Below are 20,808 nucleotides of genomic sequence, written 5' to 3' on the forward strand. Positions count from 1 at the left end.
AGCCTGGCTCAGTGGAAAGAGCAAGGGCTTTGGAGTCAGAGGTTATGGGTTCAAATCCCAGCTCCGCCACTTGTCAGCTGCGTGACTGAGCAAGTCACTTAACTTCTCTGTGCCTCAGTTACCTCTCCTGTAAAATGGGGATTAAGACTGTGAGCCTGCCGTGGGACAACCTGATCACCCTGTAACCTCCCCAGCACTTAGAACAGTGCTTTTGCACGTACTAAGCGCTTAATAAATGTCATTATTATTATTATTATTATTATTTTTGTACTAAATGCTTGGGAGAGTAGAGTATAACAATGTTAAAGGACAGTCCCTGCCAACCTGTCGCTTAATTCTGATGTACTTTCCCAACCGCTTAGTACAGTGAGCGCTCAATAAATATCAATGATTGATTCATTAGAAAGCAAGACTACAGCCTTAGCATGAATCCTCTGCAGCGATCACAATATAAAAGATTTTATTCTATTTCGAAGTATAAAACAGAAAACCCACAAGCCTAGAGACCTCCCTTAAACTCTCCAATCCCCCGCCCCCCCCAAACTAGAAGCGCGGCCGTTCCGAGTAACTGTCCGGGCACAGACGGAGTCACTGGAAGCGTTCAGGCACCTGAGGAGCCGAGACAGTCCAAACTAATAGATGGTTTAAGCTTCAAACATGGCACAGCCACTGCAGAGAATCTTTTCGCCAACGTCACCGTTGCTGAGGGTCAGGTGGAGGGGTCGGAGACGAGGGTAAGAGTTGCAGGGGGGAGGGAGGAAGAAAAAGAAATAGTCAGTCGAGCAGACATTCTCAGACAGTATAATTTCCCTCCCCAACCTCTTCACAGTTTGTGCTGTTTTTTTTAGTGTTTGTTAAGCGCTTACTATGTGTCAAACACTGTTCTACGCGCTGGGGTACGTACGAGTTAACTAGGTCAGACACGGTCCCCGTCCCGCACGGGGCTCACGGTCTAAGTACGACGGAGCCCAGGTATTGACTCCCAATTTACAGTTGACGGAACTGAGGCCCAGAGAAGTCAAGTGACTTGCCCAAGGTCACACAGCAGGCATATGGCCGAGCCAGGATTAGAACCCAAGTCCTCCGATTCCCAGGGCCGTGCTCTATCCAACTGGCCACGCTGCTTCTCCACTGTGAAGTCACTCTGGGATCACTGGCTCTGAGACTGTAATCTCGCTGTGGACAGGAAATGTGTCTCCCAATTCTGTTGTATCACACTCTCCCAAGCGCCTGGAGCGGTGCTTCGCACACGGTAAGCACTCAGTAAATACCGCTGATTGACTGATGATGAAAATTAACCCACCGCCCCGGATTCACCGATGCACCCTTGGCCCCAGCAACCCCGGCCGCAATTCCTCATGGAGCTGCAGAGCCGAAGGATGGGACGCCGGCGCCCGGGATCTGAAATCCCACACTCTGCCCACCTCAGGCAGGGAGCCCGGCTCTCAATCCCGATGTCGGTCGCCCCCCCGGATGGCCATCATGGACTTTTCCCGCCTGCCTCTCCTTTCCCCTAGCTCGATGCTATCACTCCGAGGGGCCGCTTACTCTGCCACGGAGCACAGAGGGCAGGTGGTTGCGCTGCAGGAGACGCAGGTCTTGACGCAGTTCTGGCACATGGAGCGGTCACACTGGCCGCAGGCCTCTTTCCCGTCCACGGTCCGCACGCAGAAGGAACACGCTTTGGACACTCCCACCGATGGATCTATTTGGGAAACCGAAGTTCGAGGTGTCAGTCAGTCAATCGTATTGATTGAGGGCTTAAATTTCATATGTGTATATAAGTGCTGTGGGGCTGGGAGGGGGGATGAATAAAAGGAAGCGAGTCGGGGTGACGCAGAAGGGTGTTGAGGGAAAGTAATAGAGAGCTTCGTCAGGGAAGGCCTCTTGGAGGAGATGGGCCTCCAATAAGGCTTGGAAGGAGGTGGGGAGAGTAATTTTCTGTCAGAAATGGGGAGGGAAGGCATTCCGGGCCAGAGGTCGGCAGCAAGACAGACGAGATGGAGGTACAGTGAGAGAAGGTTAGCAGGAGAGGAGTGAAGTATGCAGGCTGGGTTGTAGGAGAGTAGCGAGGTGAGGTAGGAGGGGGAAAAGTGGTGGACTGCTTTAAAGCCAATGGTGAGGAGTTTCCGTTTGATGTGGAAGTGGATGGGCAATCACTGGAGGTTCTGAAGAAGTAGGGAAAACATGGCCGGATGGTTTTGCAGAAAAACGATCCATATGCCAGATTCAAATAAAGATAAATCAGAAGCCAAGCGCTTGTTAATAATAACAACAATAATACACAATGGTACTTAAGTGCTGTGTGCCAAGCACTGTTCTAAGCAGTGGGGTAAATACAAGTTAATCAGTTTGGACACAGTTCCTTTCCCCACAAGGAGCTCACAGGCAGAGTAGTTCAGTGGAAAGAGCCCGGGCTTTGGAGTCAGAGGTCACGGGTTCAGATCCAGGCCGCGCCACTTGTCAGCTGTGTGACTTTGGGCAAGTCACTTCACTGGGCCTCAGTTACCTCAACTGTAGAATGGGGATTAAGACTGTGAGCCCCAGGTGGGACAACCTGATCACCTTGTAACCTTCCCAGCGCTTAGAACAGTGCTTTGCACAGAGTAAGCGCTTAATAAATGCCATTATCATCATTCCCATTTTACAGTTGAGGTAACTGAGGCACAGAGACGGTCTTGCCCAAGGTCACCCAGCAGCAAAGTGTCGGAGCCCCCGGGCCTCCACCTCCGGCGGTGATCTTCAACAGGACTCCTGGGTTTGCTTTCTGGCCTAACTGAGGTTGGCATTTTGCCCGGCACGGAGGCGGCGGCAGCGGCCGGCGGGCCGGGAATGAGGCCCTGGGGCTGGGGCCGTCCCAACCAGTCCATCCTAAAATTCACGACTTTCTTTTCGGTCCAGTTTGACATCGTTTAGACTCCAGCTCTCCGGGCCTAGGCCAGCTTCAAGAACCGCACTGAGTCACTAATCGAATCAATCCATCAATCAGTGGTATTTATCATTCATTCAATCGTATTTATCGAGCACTCACGGTGTGCAGAACTCTCCAGTGCTTGGGAGAGAGCGATACAACAATTAACAGGCGCATTCCCAATACACAATGAGTTTAGAGTCTAGCACGGCACTAAGCGCTTGGGAGAGGACAATAGAACAGAGTTGGTAGACGTGTTCCCTGACCACAGTGAGCTTACAGTCTACAGGGGAAGATTACAGCCTAGGGGGAGCTGAATGAGAAGTGAGAAGAAAAGGCACGGGCTTGGGAGTCAGAGGTCATGGGTTCGAATCCCACTCCACCACTCGTCAGCTGTGTGACCTTGGGCAAGTCACTTCTCTGGGCCTCATCTGTAAAATGGGGATTAAAACTGTGAGCCCCCCGTGGGACAACCTGATCACCTTGTAGCCTCCCCAGCGCTTAGAACAGTGCTTTGCACATAGTAAGCGCTTAACAAATACCATCATCCTTATTATTATTATTATTGCAGTAGGAGAACTGTCCATTAGATCATCAACTCCTGGAGGGCAGGGGTGATGTCTTTATGTCTGTCGCCCTTTTCCAAGCCCTGAGTTCTGTGCTTTGCAAACAGTGAGCACCCAAATGCTAATAAAGGAGCGGGCATCTTGAACATAGCACAGAGCCCTGGAATGGCAAAGTGTGGAGTCTGCTGTCCTGGATATTTTTAAGGAACACAGACCCCTATTTGTTCTGAATGGAAAAGCCATCTGCCTGCCCATTCATTCATTCAATCGTATTTATTGAGCGCTTACTGTGCGCAGAGCACTGTACTAAGCGCTTGGGAAGTACAAGTTGGCAACACATATAGAGGGTCCCTACCCAACAGCAGGCTCACAGTCTAGAAGGGGGAGACAGACAACAAAACAAAACATATTAACAAAATAAACAGAATAGTAGGGCTCTGTACACAGTCCCTCAGAATTCTGATTAGGAATTAGACACATTCCTTATCATCAGCAGCGTGGCTTGGTGGATACAGCCCAGGCCTTGGAGCCCGAAGGTCATGGGTTCTAATCCTGCCTCTGCCATTTGCCTGCTGTGTGACCTTGGACAAGTCACGTCTCTTCTCTGTGCCTCATCTGTAAAATGGGATTGAGACTCTGAGCCCCACATGGGAGAGGGGCCGTGTCCATCCTGATTTGCTTGTATAATAATAATGGCATTTATTAAGTGCTTACTATGTTGCAAAGCACTGTTCTAAGTGCTGGGGAGGTTACAAGGTGATCAGGTTGTCCCACGGGAGGCTCACAGTCTTAATCCCCAATTTACAGATGAGGTAACTGAGGCACAGACAAGTTAAGTGACTTGCCCAAAGTCACACAGCTGACAAGTGGCGAACCTGGGATTTGAACCCATGACCTCTGACTCCAAAGCCCATGCTCTTTCCACTGAGCCACGCTACCTGTATCCACCCCAGCGCTTAATACAGTGCCTGGCACAAAAGTAAGCGCTTAACAAATAGCATGATGATTATTATCATTATTATCTCCCTTCTCTTCTACTTTCCCCCTCCGTCTTCGGCCTACCTTGGGGCATTTTACCTCAAGATAGACCTTCTAGCTGAGGCCAGGAAATATTTTGGTCTGGAAAATCAATGAATCGTATTTATTGAGCGCTTACTGTGTGCAGAGCACTGTACTAAGCACTTGGGAAGTACAAGTTGGAAAGGCAAGAAGAGGCCAGGCCCTTTCCAAACATGCCCGATTGAATACTGTCTTGACCTGTTTCCAAAAAGAGGATTTGAGAGTGTTGGGAGACAGCCTTAAAGAGAGGCTAACAAAGGCAGCATGACCGAGTGGATAGAGCCTGCGCCTGGATGTTAGGACTTGGGTTATCATCATCATCATCATCATCATCAATCGTATTTATAATCCTGCCTCTGCCACTTGATGATGATGATGGCATTTGTTAAGCGCTTACTATGCACAAAGCACTGTTCTAAGCGTTGGGGAGGATACAAGGTGGTCAGGTTGTCAGGGTTCACAGCCTTAATCCCCATTTTACAATGGGGATTGTACACACCTGTCTGCCGTGTGACCTTGGGCAAGTCACTCCACTTCTTTGTGCCTCACTTACCTCATCTGTAAAATGCGGATGATGACTGCAAGTCCCATGTGGGACCCGGACCGTGTCCAATCTGATTAAGCCCACTGTTGGGTAGGGACCGTCTCTATATGTTGCCAACTTGTACTTCCCAAGCGCTTAGTCCAGTGCTCTGCACACAGTAAGCGCTCAATAAATATGATTGAATGAATGAAGGATGTTTCTACCCCAGGGTTTAGTACAGTGCCTGGCACATAGTAGGCACTTAAATGCCATCAAAAACAAAAGACAAAAGAAAACCCAAACTGATAGTCCACTGTCAGATGAATTTACGCTGCAGATGATGATGATGATGATGGCATTTGTTAAGCGCTTACTATGTGCAAAGCACTGTTCTAAGCGCTGGAAGAGGTTACAAGGTGATCAAGTGGTCCCAAAGGGGGCTCACAGTTTTAATCCCCATTTCACAGATGAGGTAACTGAGGCCCAGAGAAGTGAAGTGACTTGCCCAAAGTCACACAGCTGACAGTTGGCAGAGCCAGGATTTGAACCTATGATCTCTGATTCCAAAGCCCGGGCTCTTTCCACTGAGCCACGCTGCTTCTCCACACTTCTTCACGCTGCCGATGACTATCGTGTACAAAGCCTGTTGTGATAGCATGGCTCAGGGGCTTGTGAGTGCGACTGTGCATCAGCTGCCTACTGTGTGCAGGGTTCTGGGGGTCAGAAAAGAAAAAAAAAAACATTCCTGATGGCTGTCAAGAAGCTTACAGTCGACTGGGGAGAAACAGTAGACAAACTGATGAACCCATCCTAGTGAAACTAAACTCCACATCAATCCTTATTGCTGCCCAGATCATTTTTCTACAAAAGTATTCAGTCCACGTTTCTCCTTTCCTCAAGAACCTCCAGTGGTTGCCCGTCCACCTCTGCATCAAACAGAAACTCCCTACTTTAAGGCACCAATCGTCTTGCCCTCTCCTACAACCCAACCCATACAATTTGCTCCTCTAATGCCAGCCTACTCACCGTACCTCGATCTCGAGTCTATCTCACTGCCATCCCCTCGCCCACGTCCTGCCTCTGGCCTGGAACTCCCTTCACATCCGATGGATGATCACTCTCCCCACTTTCAAAGCCTTTTTGAAGGCCCACCTCCTCCAAGAGGCCTTCCCCGACTAATCCCTCATTTCCTCTTCTCCCACTCCCTTCTGCATCACCCTTGTACTTGAATTTGCACTCTTATTCTCCCCACAGCACTTAAGCACATATCCATAAGTTTGTATTAATAGCTCTCTCCCTGCCTAGACTCTAGGCTCCTTGTGGCCAGGGAACATTCATTCATTCATTCAATCGTATTTATTGAGCGCTTACTGTGTGCAGAGCACTGTACTAAACGCTTGGGAAGTACAAGTTGGCAACATATAGAGATGGTCCCTACCCAAAAGCGGGCTCACAGTCTAGAAGGGGGAGACACAACAAAACAAAACATATTAACAAAATAAAATAAATAGAATATGTACAAATGAAATAAATACAGTAATAAATACGTACAATCATATATATATATATATATATATATATACATATACACATACAGGTGCTGTGGGGAGGGGAAGGAGGTAAGGTGGGGGGATATCCTTCAACTCTTTTATGCTGCACTTTCCCAAGTGCTTAGGACAGTGTTTCGCACACAGTAAACACTCAAAAAATACGATTGATTGAATAATGCCTGTCTCCCCCTTTATCGCACACAGTAAATGCTCAAAAAATACGATTGATTGAATAATGCCTCTCTCCCCCTTTATCGCACACAGTAAACGCTCAAAAAATATGACTGATTGAATAATGCCTCTCTCCCCCTTTATCGCACACAGTAAACGCTCAAAAAATATGATTGATTGAATGCCTGTCTCCCCGTTTAGACTGTGAGCTCACTGTGAGCAGAGAATGTGTCTGTTACACTGTACTTTCCTCAACGCTTAGTAGAGTGCTCTGCACTCAGTAAGCGCTCAACAAATACGACTGACTAAATACAATTGACTGATCTGTGGAAGAATAGATGTATATAATAGTGACAAATACATTCAGAGGGCCTAGGAGGCTGATAAGATGGCACGTCAGGGAGGGTGTGAGGACTGATCAATCGGAAGCCTCCTGGGGGTGGTGGCTCTTTGGGGGTCTTGAGGGAAGGAGGGTCCCGGGCTCACGCCTACCAACTGTCATATCGTACTCTCCCAAGTGCTTAGCACAGTGTCATGCACACAGTAAGTGCTCAATAAATACCACTGATTGACTTTCTGATTAACAGACTTTCTGATTAGTAATAATAATACTAATAATAATGATGGCATTTATTAAGCGCTTACTATGTGCAAAGCACTGTTCCAAGCGCTGGGGAGGTTACAAGGTGATCAGGTTGTCCCACGGGGGGCTCACAGTCTTAGTCCCCATTTTACAGATGAGGCAACTGAGGCACAGAGGAGTTAAGTGACTTGCCCAAAGTCACCCAGCTGACAGTTGGCAGACCCGGTATTTGAACCCATGACCTCTGACTCCAAAGCCCGGGCTCTTTCCACTGGGCCACGCGGCTTACACGTTCTAACTTCTAGACTGTGAGCCCAATGTTGGGTAGGGACCATCAATATGTTGCCAACTTGTAATAATAATAATAATAATAATGATAATAATAATAATAATAATGATGGCATTTGTTAAGCGCTTACTATGTGCAAAGCACTGTTCTAAGCACTGGGGGGATACTAGGTGATCAGGTTGTCCCAGGTGGGGCTCACAGTCTTCATCCCCATTTTACAGATGAGGTAACTGAGGCTCAGAGAAGTGAAGTGACTTGCCCAAGGTCACACAGCAGACATGTGGTGAAGCCGGGATTCGAACCCATGAAAGCCCGGGCTCTTTCCACTCAGCCACGCTGCTTCCCAAGCGCTTAGTACAGTGCTCTGCACACTGTAAGCACTCAATAAATACGTTTGATTGAATGAATGAAGTTCTAAGTTTTCCAAGGAGGACAAAAAAAATGTCAGTTTGAAGATTAGTTTGGAAAGTGCCAAGAGCACAAGACGGGGTGGAGCAGGAGAAGAGAGCGAGTAGGCGACAGGAAACCAGCTGGAGGGGAGCGGCGCAGTCAGTCAGCCCTCCCTGCTGCCCCATTTCCGGGGCTGCCCTCATTCATTCAATTGTATTTATTGAGTGCTTACCATCATCATCATCAATCGCATTTATTGAGCGCTTACTGTGTGCAGAGCACTGTACTAAGCGCTTGGGAAGTACAAGTTGGCAACATATAGACAGTCCCTACCCAGTAGTGGGCTCACAGTCTAAAAGGGGGAGACAGAGAACAAAACCAAACATACTAACAAAATAAAATAAATAGGATAGATATGTACCAGTAAAATAGAGTAATAAATATGTACAAACATATATACATCTATACAGGTGCTGCGGGGAAGGGAAGGAGGTAAGATGGGGGGGATGGAGAGGGGGACGAGGGGGAGAGGAAGGAAGGGGCTCAGTCTGGGAAGGCCTCCTGGAGGAGGTGAGCTCTCAGTAGGGCCTTGAAGGGAGGAAGAGAGCTAGCTTGGCAGGGAGTCATCAGTCAATAACCAATCAATCAATCATATTTATTGAGCGCTTACCGTGTGCAGAGCACCATACTAAGCGCTTGGGAAGTACAAGTTGGCAACACAGCAACCTCATCTTTTAGACTGTGAGTCCGCTGTTGGGTAGGGACCGTCTCTATATGCTGCCAACTTGTACTTCCCAAGCGCTTAGTACAGGGCTCTGCACACAGTGAGCGCTCAAATATGATTGATTGATTGATTGGGAAGTCCAAGTTGGCAACGTATAGAGACGGTCCCTACCCAACAGCGGGCTCACAGTCTAGAAGCCCTCACCCACTCACCGGTGAGAGCGGCCTGCAAGCACCTCCGGAGCAGCCTGCCGTCCTGCCCGATGACCATCTGGCCGCTCAGACCGCCTGCTCCCGCCGTCGCCGTCCCGGGCCCGACTTTGGGGGGTTCTTCGGGGAGGTGGAGGACGGCGCAGTTCCCCGCTGGGCTCCCATCCCACATGTGGTCCATGTAGGCCTGGGCCCCTTGGAATAAAAGCTGCTTCGTCTTCTCTGCGGAGGCGCGGGAGGGAGGAACCAACAAAACAACCGCTGTGTTATTTATTTCATTTATTTATTTATTTATTTATTTATTTATTTCATTTCATTTATTTATTTATTTATTTATTTATTTCATTTGTACATATCTATTCTATTTATTTTATTTTGTTAGTATGTTTTGTTTTGTTCTCTGTCTCCCCCTTTTAGACTGTGAGCCCACTGCTGGGTAGGGACTGTCTCTATATGTTGCCAATTTGTACTTCCCAAGCGCTTAGTCCAGTGCTCTGCACATAGTAAGCACTCAATAAATACGATTGATGATGATGCTGTGTCAGGAAAGCTCTGGGTTCCACCACCCACCTCAGCGCGCTTCTCTTTTACGGCGTTCATTAAGCACTTACTATGTGCCAGGCACTGCATTAATAATAATAATAATAATGACAGCATTTGTTTATTCATTCAATCGTATTTATAGAGCGCTTACTGTGTGCAGAGCACTGTACTAAGCGCTTGGGAAGTACAAGTTGGCAACATATTTGTTAAGCGCTTACTATGTGCAAAGCACTGTTCTAAGCTCTGGGGAGGGGATACAAGGTGATCAGGTTGCCCCACGTGGGGTTCACAGTCTTCATCCCCATTTTACAGATGAGGTAACTGAGGCTCAGAGAAGTTAAAGTGACTTGCCCAAGGTCACACAGCAGATATGTGGCGGAGCTGGGATTAGAACTCATGACCTCTGACTCCCAAGCCTGGGCTCTTTCCACTGAGCCATGCTGCTGCTTATTACGTGGCTTAGTGGCAAGAGCCTGGGTTTGGGAGTCATCAGCTGTGTGACTGTGGGCAAGTCACTTCACTTCTCTGAGCCTCAGTGACCTCATCTGTAAAATGGGGACTAAGACTGTGAGCCCCCCCGTGGGACAACCTGATCACCTTGTATCCCCCCAGCGCTTAGAACAGTGCTTTGTACATAGTAAGTGCTTAAAAAATGCCATTATTATTATTATTATTATTATTATTATTATAAGTCGTGGGTTCTAATTCCGGCTCTGCCACTTGTCCCCTGTGTGACTTTGGGCAAGTCACTTCACTTCTCTGGGCCTCAGTTACCTCATCTGTAACATGGGGATTAAGAGTGTGAGCCCCCCGTGGGACAACCCAATCACCTTGTATTTCCCACCCCCTCCAACCCTCCCATTCATTCATTCAATTGTATTTATTGAGTGTTTCCTGTGTGCAGAGCACTGTACTAAGCACTTGGGAAGTCCAAGTTGGCAACATATAGAGACGGTCCCTACCCAACAGTGGGCTCACAGCGCTTAGAACAGTGCTTGGCACATAGTAAGTGCTTAAATACCATTATTATCATTATCATTCTCCAAGCTCCCCCCACTCCCCCAGATTCATTCATTCATACAATAAATCGTATTTATTGAGCACTTACTGGGTGCAGAGCACTTTACTAAGCGCTTGGGAAATGCAAGTTGGCAACATATAGAGACGATCCCTACCCAACAGTGGGCTCACAGTGCTTAGAACAGTGCTTGGCACATAGTAAGTGCTTAACAAATACCATTATTATCATTATCATTCTCCAAGCTCCCCCCACTCCCCCAGATTCATTCATTCATACAATCAATCGTATTTATTGAGCGTTCACTGTGCGCAGAGCACTGTACTAAGCACAATTCAGCAACAAATAGACAGTCCCTACCCAACAGTGGACTCAAGGTCCACCTAGAGCTTAGAACAGTGCTTGGCATATAGTAAGCAGTTAAATACTATCGTTATTATTATTTTCCAAGCTCCGCCCACTCCCCCGGATACCCCATAACTAAATCTCTTCAACTAGCGCTTAGAACAGTGCTTGGCCCCCAGCCCACGTCCTCCGCCCATCCGCCAAGCTAGCTCTCTTCCTCCCTTCAAAGCCCTCCTGAGAGCTCACCTCCTCCAGGAGGCCTTCCCACACTGAACCCCCTCTTTCCTCTCCTCCTCCCCACCCCCCTGCCCTACCTCCTTCCCCTCCCCACAGCACCTGTATATACATTTGTACAGATTTATCACCCTATTTATTTTACTTCTCCGTGTTTACTATTCTATTTATTCCGTTAATGACGCGCATTTAGCTTTAATTCTATTTGTTCTGACGACTTTGACAACCTGTCCACATGTTTTGTTTTGTTGTCTGTCTCCCCCCTCTAGACTGTGAGCCCGTTGTTGGGTAGGGACCCTCTCTGTCTGTTGCCAACTTGGACTTCCCAAGCGCTTAGTACAGTGCTGTGCACACAGTAAGCGCTCAATTAATACGACTGAGTGAATAAATAGTAAACGTTTAACAAATCTGTTCATGATGTGCATCTAGCTTTATTTCTATTTATTTTGATGACTTGACACCTGTCCACATGTTTTGTTTTGTTGTCTGTCTCCCCCTTCTAGACTGTGAGCCCGCTGTTGGGTAGGGACCGTCTCTATATGTTGCCAACTTGGACTTCCCAAGCGCTTAGTACAGTGCTCTGCACACAGTAAGCGCTCAATAAATACAACTGATTGATTGAAATCCCATTATTATTATTTTCCAAGCTCCGCCCACTCCCCTGGCTAACCTATAGCCAAAGCTCTCCACCCAGCGCTTAGAACAGTGCTTGGCACATAGCGCTTAACAAACCCCATTATTATTATTAATTTCCAAGCTCCGCCTACGCACCCCGGATTCATTCATTCAATCGTATTTATTGAGCACTAACTGCGACAGAGCACTGTACTAAGCGCTTGGAAAGCATAATTCGGTAACATATACAGTCCCTACACCAAAGCTTTCCACCTAGCGCTTAGAACAGTGCTAAAACATAGAACTATGTCTAGACTATGCATAGACCTAGAACTATGCTAACACATAGTAAGCGCTTAACAAACACCACTATAATTATTCTTGTCCAAGCTCTGCCCAGAACAGTACTTGGCACGTAGTAAGCGCTTAACAAACCTGTCCACATGTTTTGTTTTGTTGTCTGTCTCCCCTTTCTAGACTGCGAGCCCGTTGTTGGGTAGGGACCGTCTCTATATGTTGCCGACTTGTACTTCCCAAGCGCTTAGTACAGTGCTCTGCACACAGTAAGCGCTCAATAAATACCATTGAATGAATGAATGAATGTGAGCCCCTTGCTGGGTAGGGACCGCCTCTAATATGTTGCCGACTTGGACTTCCCAAGCGCTTAGTACAGTGCTCTGCACACAGTAAGCACTCAATAAATACCATTGAATGAATGAATGAATGTGAGCCCGTTGCTGGGTAGAGACCGTCTCTAATATGTTGCCGACTTGGACTTCCCAAGCGCTTAGTACAGTGCTCTGCACACAGTAAGCGCTCAATAAATATGATTGATTGAATGAATGAACAAACACCATTATTATTATTATTCTTTAAGCTCCGCCCAGAACAGCGCTTGGAACATAGTAAGCGCTTAACGAACACCATTATAATTATTCTTCTCCAAACTCTGCCCAGAACAGCGCTTGGCACATAGTAAGCGCTTAACGAACACCATTATAATTATTCTTCTCCAAACTCCCCCCAGAACAGCGCTTGGCACATAGTAAGCGCTTAACAAGCACCATTATTAATACTATTCTCTAAGCTCTGCCCAGAACAGTGGTTGGCACAGAGTAAGCGCTTAAACACCATTATTATTATTTTTCTCCAACTTCTGCCCAGAGCAGTGCTTGGCACATAGTAAGCGCTTAACAAGCGCCATTATTATTACTATTCTCTAAGCTCTGCCCAGAACAGTGGTTGGCACAGAGTAGCGCTTAACAAACACCATTATTATTATTTTTCTCCAACTTCCACCCAGAACATTGCTTGGCACATAGTAAGCGCTTAGCAAACCTGTCTACATGTTTTGTTTTGTTCTCTATCTCCCCCTTCTAGACTGTGAACCCGCTGTTGGGTAGGGACCGTCTCTATAGGTTGCCAACTTGGACTTCCCAAGCGCTTAGTACAGGGCTCTGCACACAGTAAGCGCTCAATAAATACGATTGAATGAATGAATGAATAAGCACTATTATTATTATTCTCCAAGCTCCGCCCAGAACATTGCTTGGCACATAGTAAACGCTTAACAAACACCACTATAATTATTCTTCTCCGAGCTCCGCCCAGAGCACTGCTTGGTACATATTAAGCGTTTAACAAACACCACTATAATTATTCTTCTCCAAGCTCCGCCCAGAACAGGGCTTGGCACACAGTAAGCACTTAACAAACAGCATTATTATTATTATTCTCCAAGCTGCGCCCAGAACAGCGCTTGGCACATAGTAAGCGCTAAACAACCACCATTCATTCGTATTTATTGAGCCCTTACTGTGTGCAGACCACTGTACTAAGCGCTTATTATTATCATTATTCTCCAAGCTCCGCCCAGAACAGTGGTTGGCACATAGTAAGCGCTTCACAAACACCTTTATTCTACTTCTCCAAGCTCTGCCCAGAAGAATGCTTGGCACATAGTAAGCGCTAAACAAACACCATTCACTCATTCATTCAATCATATTTATTGAGCACTTACTGTGTGCGGACCACTGTACTAAGCGCTTATTATTATCATTATTCTCCAAGCTCCGCCCAGAACAGTGGTTGGCGCACAGTAAGAGCTAAACAAATACCATTCATTCACTCGTATTTGTTGAGCGCTTACTGTGTGCAGGCCACTGTACTAAGCGCTTATTATTATCATTATTCTCCAAGCTCCGTCCAGGACAGTGGTTGGCACATAGTAAGCGCGTAACAAACACCATTATTCTACTTCTCCAAGCTCTGCCCAGAACAGCGCTTGGCACATAGTAAGCGCTAAACAAACACCATTCACTCGTTCATTCAATCGTGTTTATTGAGCGCTTACTGTGTGCAGAGCACTGTACTAAGCGCTTGGGAAGTCCAAGTTGGCAACATATAGAGACGGTCCCTGCCCAACCACGGGCTCACAGTCTAGAAGCGGGGAGACAGACAACAAAACAAAACATATTAAGTAAAATAAATAAATCAATAAATCTCCAAGCTCCGCCCAGAACAGTGGTTGGCACATAGTAAGCGCTTCACAAACACCATTATTCTCCTTCTCCAAGCTCCGCCCAGAAGAGCGCTTGGCACATAGTAAGCGCTAAAAAAACCCACCATTCATTCATTCATTCAATCGTACTTATTGAGCGCTTACTGTGTGCAGAGCACTGTACTAAGCGCTTGGGAAGGACAAGTTGGCAACATATAGAGACGGTCCCTGCCCAACCACGGGCTTACAGTCTAGAAGCGGGGAGACAGACAACAAAACAAAACATATTAAGAAAGTAAAATAAATAAATAAATCTGCAAGCTCCGCCCAGAACAGTGGTTGGCACATAGTACGCGCTTCACAAACACCATTATTCTACTTCTCCAAGCTCCACCCAGAAGAGCGCTTGGCACATAGTAAGCGCTAAACAAACACCATTCATTCATTCATTCAATCGTATTTATTGAGCACTTACTGTGTGCAGACCACTGTACTAAGCGCTTATTGTTATCATTATTCTCCAAGCTCCGCCCAGAACAGTGGTTGGCCCATAGTAAGCGCTTCACAAACACCATTACTCTACTTCTCCAAGCTCCGCCCAGGAGTGCGCTTGGCCCACAGTCAGCGCTAAACAAACACCATTCATTCATTCATTCAATCGTATTTATTGAGCGCTTACTGTGTGCGGGCCACTGTACTAAGCGCTTATTATTATCATTATTCTCCAAGCTCCGCCCAGAACAGTGATTGGCACATAGTAAGCACTAAACAAACGCCGTTCATTCGCTCGTATTTGTTGAGCGCTTACTGTGTGCTGACCACTGTACTAAGCGCTTATTATTATCATTATTCTTCAAGCTCCGCCCAGAACAGTGGCTGGCACATAGTAAGCGCTTCACAAACACCATTACTCTACTTCTCCAAGCTCCGCCCAGAAGAGCGCTTGGCACATAGTAAGCGCTAAACAAACCCACCATTCATTCATTCATTCAATCGTACTTATTGAGCGCTTACTGTGTGCAGAGCACTGTACTAAGCGCTTGGGAAGTCCAAGTTGGCAACATATAGAGACGGTCCCTGCCCAACCACGGCTCACAGTCTAGAAGGGGGAGACAGACAACAAAACAAAACATATTAAGAAAGTAAAATAAATCAATAAATCTCCAAGCTCCGCCCAGAACAGTGGTTGGCACATAGTAAGCGCTTCACAAACACCATTATTCTACTTCTCCAAGCTCCGCCCAGAAGAGCGCTTGGCCCATAGTAAGCGCAAAACAAGCACCATTCATTCATTCAATCATATTTATTGAGCACTTACTGTGTGCGGACCACAGTACTAAGCGCTTATTATTATCATTATTCTCCAAGCTCCGCCCAGAACAGTGGTTGGCACATAGTAAGCGCTAAACAAACACCATTCATTCACTCGTATTTATTGAGCGCTTACTGTGTGCAGACCACTGTATTAAGCGCTTATTACTATCATTATTCTCCAAGCTCCGCCCAGAACAGTGGGTGGAACATAGTAAGCGCTTCACAAACACCATTACTCTACTTCTCCAAGCTCCGCCCAGAAGAGCGCTTGGCACATAGTAAGCGCTAAAAAACCCCACCATTCATTCATTCATTCATTCAATCGTACTTATTGAGCGCTTACTGTGTGCAGAGCACTGGACTAAGCGCTTGGGAAGTCCAAGTTGGCAACATCTAGAGACGGTCCCTGCCCAACCGCGGGCTTACAGTCTAGAAGCGGGGAGACAGACAACAAAACATATTAAGTAAAATAAATAAACAAACAAACAAATAAATAAATAAATCAATAAATCTGCAAGCTCCACCCAGAACAGTGGTTGGCCCATAGTAAGCGCTTCACAAACACCATTATTCTACTTCTCCAAGCTCCGCCCAGAAGAGCGCTTGGCCCATAGTAAGCGCTAAACAAACACCATTCACTCGGTCATTCAATCGTATTTATTGAGCGCTTACTGTGTGCAGAGCACTGTACTAAGCGCTTGGGAAGTCCAAGTTGGCAACATATAGAGACGGTCCCACTCTTAGTACAGACCACTGTACTAAGCGCTTATTACTATCATTATTCTCCAAGCTCCGCCCAGAACAGTGGTTGGCACATAGTACGCGCTTCACAAACACCATTACTCTACTTCTCCAAGCTCCGCCCAGGAGAGCGCTTGGCCCACAGTAAGCGCTAAACAAACACCATTCATTCATTCATTCAATCGTATTTATTGAGCGCTTACTGTGTGCGGACCACTGTACTAAGCGCTTATTATTATCATTATTCTCCAAGCTCCGCCCAGAACAGTGGTTGGCACATAGTAAGCGCTAAACAAATGCCGTTCACTCACTCGTATTTATTGAGCGCTTACTGTGTGCGGACCACTGTACTAAGCGCTTATTATTATCATTATTCTCCAAGCCCCGCCCAGAACAGTGGTTGGCACATAGTAAGTGCTAAACAAACGCCGTTCATTCACTCGTATTTGTTGAGCGCTTACTGTGTGGGGACCACTGTACTAAGCGCTTATTATTATCATTATTCTCCAAGCTCCGCCCAGAAGAGCGCTTGGCACATAGCAAGCGCTAAACAAACGCCTTTCACTCACTCGTATTTGTTGAGCGCTTACTGTGTGCGTGCCACTGTACTAAGCGCTTATTATTATCATTATTCTCCAAGCTCCGCCCAGAACAGTGGTTGGCACATAGTAAGCGCTTCACAAACACCATTATTCTCCTTCTCCAAGCTCCGCCCAGAAGAGCGCTTGGCACATAGTAAGCGCTAAAAAAAACCCACCATTCATTCATTCATTCAATCGTACTTATTGAGCGCTTACTGTGTGCAGAGCACTGTACTAAGCGCTTGGGAAGTCCAAGTTGACAACATCTAGAGACGATCCCTGCCCAACCACGGGCTTACAGTCTAGAAGCGGGGAGACAGACAACAAAACATATTAAGAAAGTAAAATAAATAAATAAATCTGCAAGCTCCGCCCAGAACAGTGGTTGGCACATAGTAAGCGCTTCACAAACACCATTATTCCACTTCTCCAGGCTCCGCCCAGAAGAGCGCTTGGCCCACAGTAAGGGCTAAACAAACACCATTCACTCATTCATTCAATCGTATTTATTGAGCGCTTACTATGTGCAGACCACTGAACTAAGCGCTTATTATAATCATTATTCTCCAAGCTCCGCCCAGAACAGTGGTTGGCACATAGTAAGCGCTAAACAAACACCATTCATTCACTCGTATTTTTTGAGCGCTTACTGTGTGCGGGCCACTGTACTAAGCGCTTATTATTATCATTATTCTCCAAGCTCCGCCCAGAACAGTGGTTGGCCCATAGCAAGCGCTAAACAAACGCCTTTCACTCACTCGTATTTGTTGAGCGCTTACTGTGTGCGGACCACTGTACTAAGCGCTTATTATCATCATTATTCTCCAAGCTCCGCCCAGAACAGTGGTTGGCCCATAGTAAGCGCTTCACAAACACCATTACTCTACTTCTCCAAGCTCCGCCCAGAAGAGCGCCTGGCACATAGTAAGCGCTAAACAAACACCATTCACTCATTCATTCAATCGTATTGACTGAGCGCTTACTGTGTGCAGAGCAGTGTACTAAGCGCTTGGGAAGTGCAAGCCGGCAACATCTAGAGACGGTCCCTACCCAACCACGGGCTCACAGTCTAGAAGGGGGGAGACAGACAACAAAACAAAACATATTAAGAAAGTAAAATAAATCAATAAATCTGCAAGCTCCGCCCAGAACAGTGGTTGGCCCATAGTAAGCGCTTCACAAACACCATTACTCTCCTTCTCCAAGCTCCGCCCAGAAGAGCGCTTGGCACATAGTAAGCGCTAAAAAAAAAAAACCCATTCATTCATTCATTCAATCGTACTTATTGAGCGCTTACTGTGTGCAGAGCACTGTACTAAGCGCTTGGGAAGGACAAGTTGACAACATATAGAGACGATCCCTGCCCAACCACGGGCTCACAGTCTAGAAGGGGGAGACAGACAACAAAACAAAACATATTAAGAAAGTAAAATAAATAAATAAATCTGCAAGCTCCGCCCAGAACAGTGGTTGGCACATAGTAAACGCTAAACAAACGCCGTTCAATCACTCGTATTTGCTGAGCGCTTACTGTGTGCGGGCCACTGTACTAAGCGCTTATTATTATCATTATTCTCCAAGCTCCGCCCAGAACAGTGGTTGGCCCATAGTAAGCGCTTCACAAACACCCTTATTCTACTTCTCCAAGCTCCGCCCAGGAGAGCACTTGGCACATAGTAAGCTTCAATCGTATTTATTGAGCGCTTACTGTGTGCAGAGCACTGTACTAAGCGCTTGGGAAGTCCAAGTTGGCAACATCTAGAGACGGTCCCTGCCCAACCACGGGCTTACAGTCTAGAAGCGGGGAGACAGACAACAAAACATATTAAGAAAGTAAAATAAATAAAGAAATCTGCAAGCTCCGCCCAGAACAGTGGGTGGCACATAGTAAGCGCTTCACAAACACCATTATTCTACTTCTCCAAGCTCCACCCAGAAGAGCGCTTGGCACATAGTAAGGGCTAAACAAACACCATTCACTCATTCATTCAATCGTATTTATTGAGCGCTTACTGTGTGCAGAGCACTGTACTAAGCGCTTGGGAAGTCCAAGTTGGCAACATATAGAGACGGTCCCTGCCCAACCACGGGCTTACAGTCTAGAAGCGGGGAGACAGACAACAAAACAAAACATATTAAGAAAGTAAAATAAATAAATAAATCTGCAAGCTCCGCCCAGAACAGTGGTTGGCACATAGTAAGCGCTTCACAAACACCATTATTCTACTTCTCCAAGCTCCACCCAGAAGAGCGCTTGGCACATAGTAAGCGCTAAACAAACACCATTCATTCATTCATTCAATCGTATTTATTGAGCACTTACTGTGTGCAGACCACTGTACTAAGCGCTTATTGTTATCATTATTCTCCAAGCTCCGCCCAGAACAGTGGTTGGCCCATAGTAAGCGCTTCACAAACACCATTACTCTACTTCTCCAAGCTCCGCCCAGGAGAGCGCTTGGCCCACAGTCAGCGCTAAACAAACACCATTCATTCATTCATTCAATCGTATTTATTGAGCGCTTACTGTGTGCGGACCACTGTACTAAGCGCTTATTATAATCATTATTCTCCAAGCTCCGCCCAGAACAGTGGTTGGCACATAGTAAGCGCTAAACAAACGCCATTCACTCACTCGTATTTGTTGAGCGCTTACTGTGTGCGGGCCACTGTACTAAGCGCTTATTATCATCATTATTCTCCAAGCTCCGCCACAATTATTATTATTATTATTCTCTCAGCTCCGCCCACTCTCCCGGCTGGCTCAAGCCCCCCCCCCCCCCCCAGCGCTTAGAACAGTGCCCGGCACCCAGTAAGAGCTTAACAAGCAGCACGATGATGATTGCGCGTTCCCCAGCGCTCAGCGCAGTGCTTTGCACGCGGTGAGCGCCCCGTAAACGGGATGGGAGTAAGGTCCCGGCCCCCGCGAGCCCTGACCGAAGATGTCGGGGGTGCAGCGCTCTCCGAAGAGGCCTCGGCTGAGCTCCTTGGTGCCCAGGCGGACCTTGAGCTGCAGCGGGGCCCCCGCGGGTCCGAAGGGGTACCGCCTTTTGGGCATCCCCGCGGCGCCTCCCCCGCTGCGGCGCCTCCACCCGCCCCGCCGCTCTGACCCGCCTCCCGCCCGCGGGCCCGCTTTTAAGCCCCCACCCCGTGACGTCACCCGAGGCGGGACCCAATCAGAGCCGCCCTGGGGAAGCGGGACGGGCCCGCGAGGGGGGAGGTGGGCGGGGCTTGTCGGCGCGCGCGGGAGAACGGGGGGCGGGGCTGCAGCTGGACGGCCAATGGGGAGCGGGCGGGACGGGGGCGGGGCTAAAGCTGGACAACCAATGGGGAGGGGCCTGACGGGGGGAGGGGACAGCCAATGGGGAGGGGCCGGGGAGAACAAAGTGGGAGGGGCCTGACGGGACGAGGCGGGAGGGCCGGGGGGCGGGGCTACAGGCGGACAGCCAATGGGGAACCAAAGTGGGCGGGGCCTGATGGGGGCAGGGGACAGCCAATGGGGAAGGGGCCGGGGACGAGGCTCCGCACATAGTAAGCGCTCAATAAATACGATTGAGGATGAGGCGGGTGGGCCGGGGGGCGGGGCTAGAGGCGGACAGCCAATGGGGAGGGGCCGGGGACGAGGCGGGCGGGGAGGGGGCGGGGCTAAAGCCGGACAGCTAATGGGGAGGGGCCGGGGACGAGGCGGGAGGGCCGGGGGGCGGGCTACAGGCGGACAGCCAATGGGGAAGGCGCCGGGGAGAACAAAGTAGGCGGGGCCGATCGGGGAGGGGCAGGGGACAAGGCGGGAGGGCAAGGGGGCGGGGCTACAGGCGAACAGCCAATGGGGAAGGGGCTGGGGAGAACAAAGTGGGCGGGGCCTGATGGGGAGCAGGGGACAGCCAATGGGGAAGGGGCCGGGGACGAGGCGGGCGGGACGGGGGCGGGGCTAGAGACGGACAG

The 20,808-nt window shown here is 48.1% G+C and overlaps 1 protein-coding gene across 1 annotated transcript; it reads right to left on the reverse strand.

Annotated features, from left to right (window-relative positions):
• Positions 1-430: 430 nt before the first annotated feature.
• On the reverse strand, positions 431-19,943 carry SIVA1 (SIVA1 apoptosis inducing factor). Its single transcript, XM_038748668.1, has 4 exons — positions 19,804-19,943; positions 8,979-9,197; positions 1,549-1,705; positions 431-702 (listed from the first exon to the last, which is right to left on the reverse strand). Exons 1-4 carry the CDS (start codon positions 19,922-19,924, stop codon positions 645-647), a joined length of 555 nt encoding a protein of 184 aa, XP_038604596.1. The 5' UTR covers positions 19,925-19,943; the 3' UTR covers positions 431-644.
• Between the last annotated feature and the right edge of the window lie 865 nt (positions 19,944-20,808).

The sequence above is a fragment of the Tachyglossus aculeatus genome, chromosome 1 (genome assembly GCF_015852505.1).
Source record: "Tachyglossus aculeatus isolate mTacAcu1 chromosome 1, mTacAcu1.pri, whole genome shotgun sequence".
NCBI classification, from domain to species: domain Eukaryota; kingdom Metazoa; phylum Chordata; class Mammalia; order Monotremata; family Tachyglossidae; genus Tachyglossus; species Tachyglossus aculeatus.

What these genes read in the sequence shown, in the direction of transcription:
- SIVA1 (XM_038748668.1), bottom strand. Translation starts at nt 19,924, where the DNA reads ATGCCCAAAAGGCGGTACCCCTTCGGACCCGCGGGGGCCCCGCTGCAG. An exon ending in CTGCACCCCCGACATCTTCG is followed by an intron (nt 9,198 to 19,803) that starts GTCAGGGCTCGC and finishes GCGCCTCCGCAG; the next exon opens with AGAAGACGAAGCAGCTTTTA. An exon ending in CCTCTGTGCTCCGTGGCAGA is followed by an intron (nt 703 to 1,548) that starts GTAAGCGGCCCC and finishes CCTGACCCTCAG; the next exon opens with CAACGGTGACGTTGGCGAAA.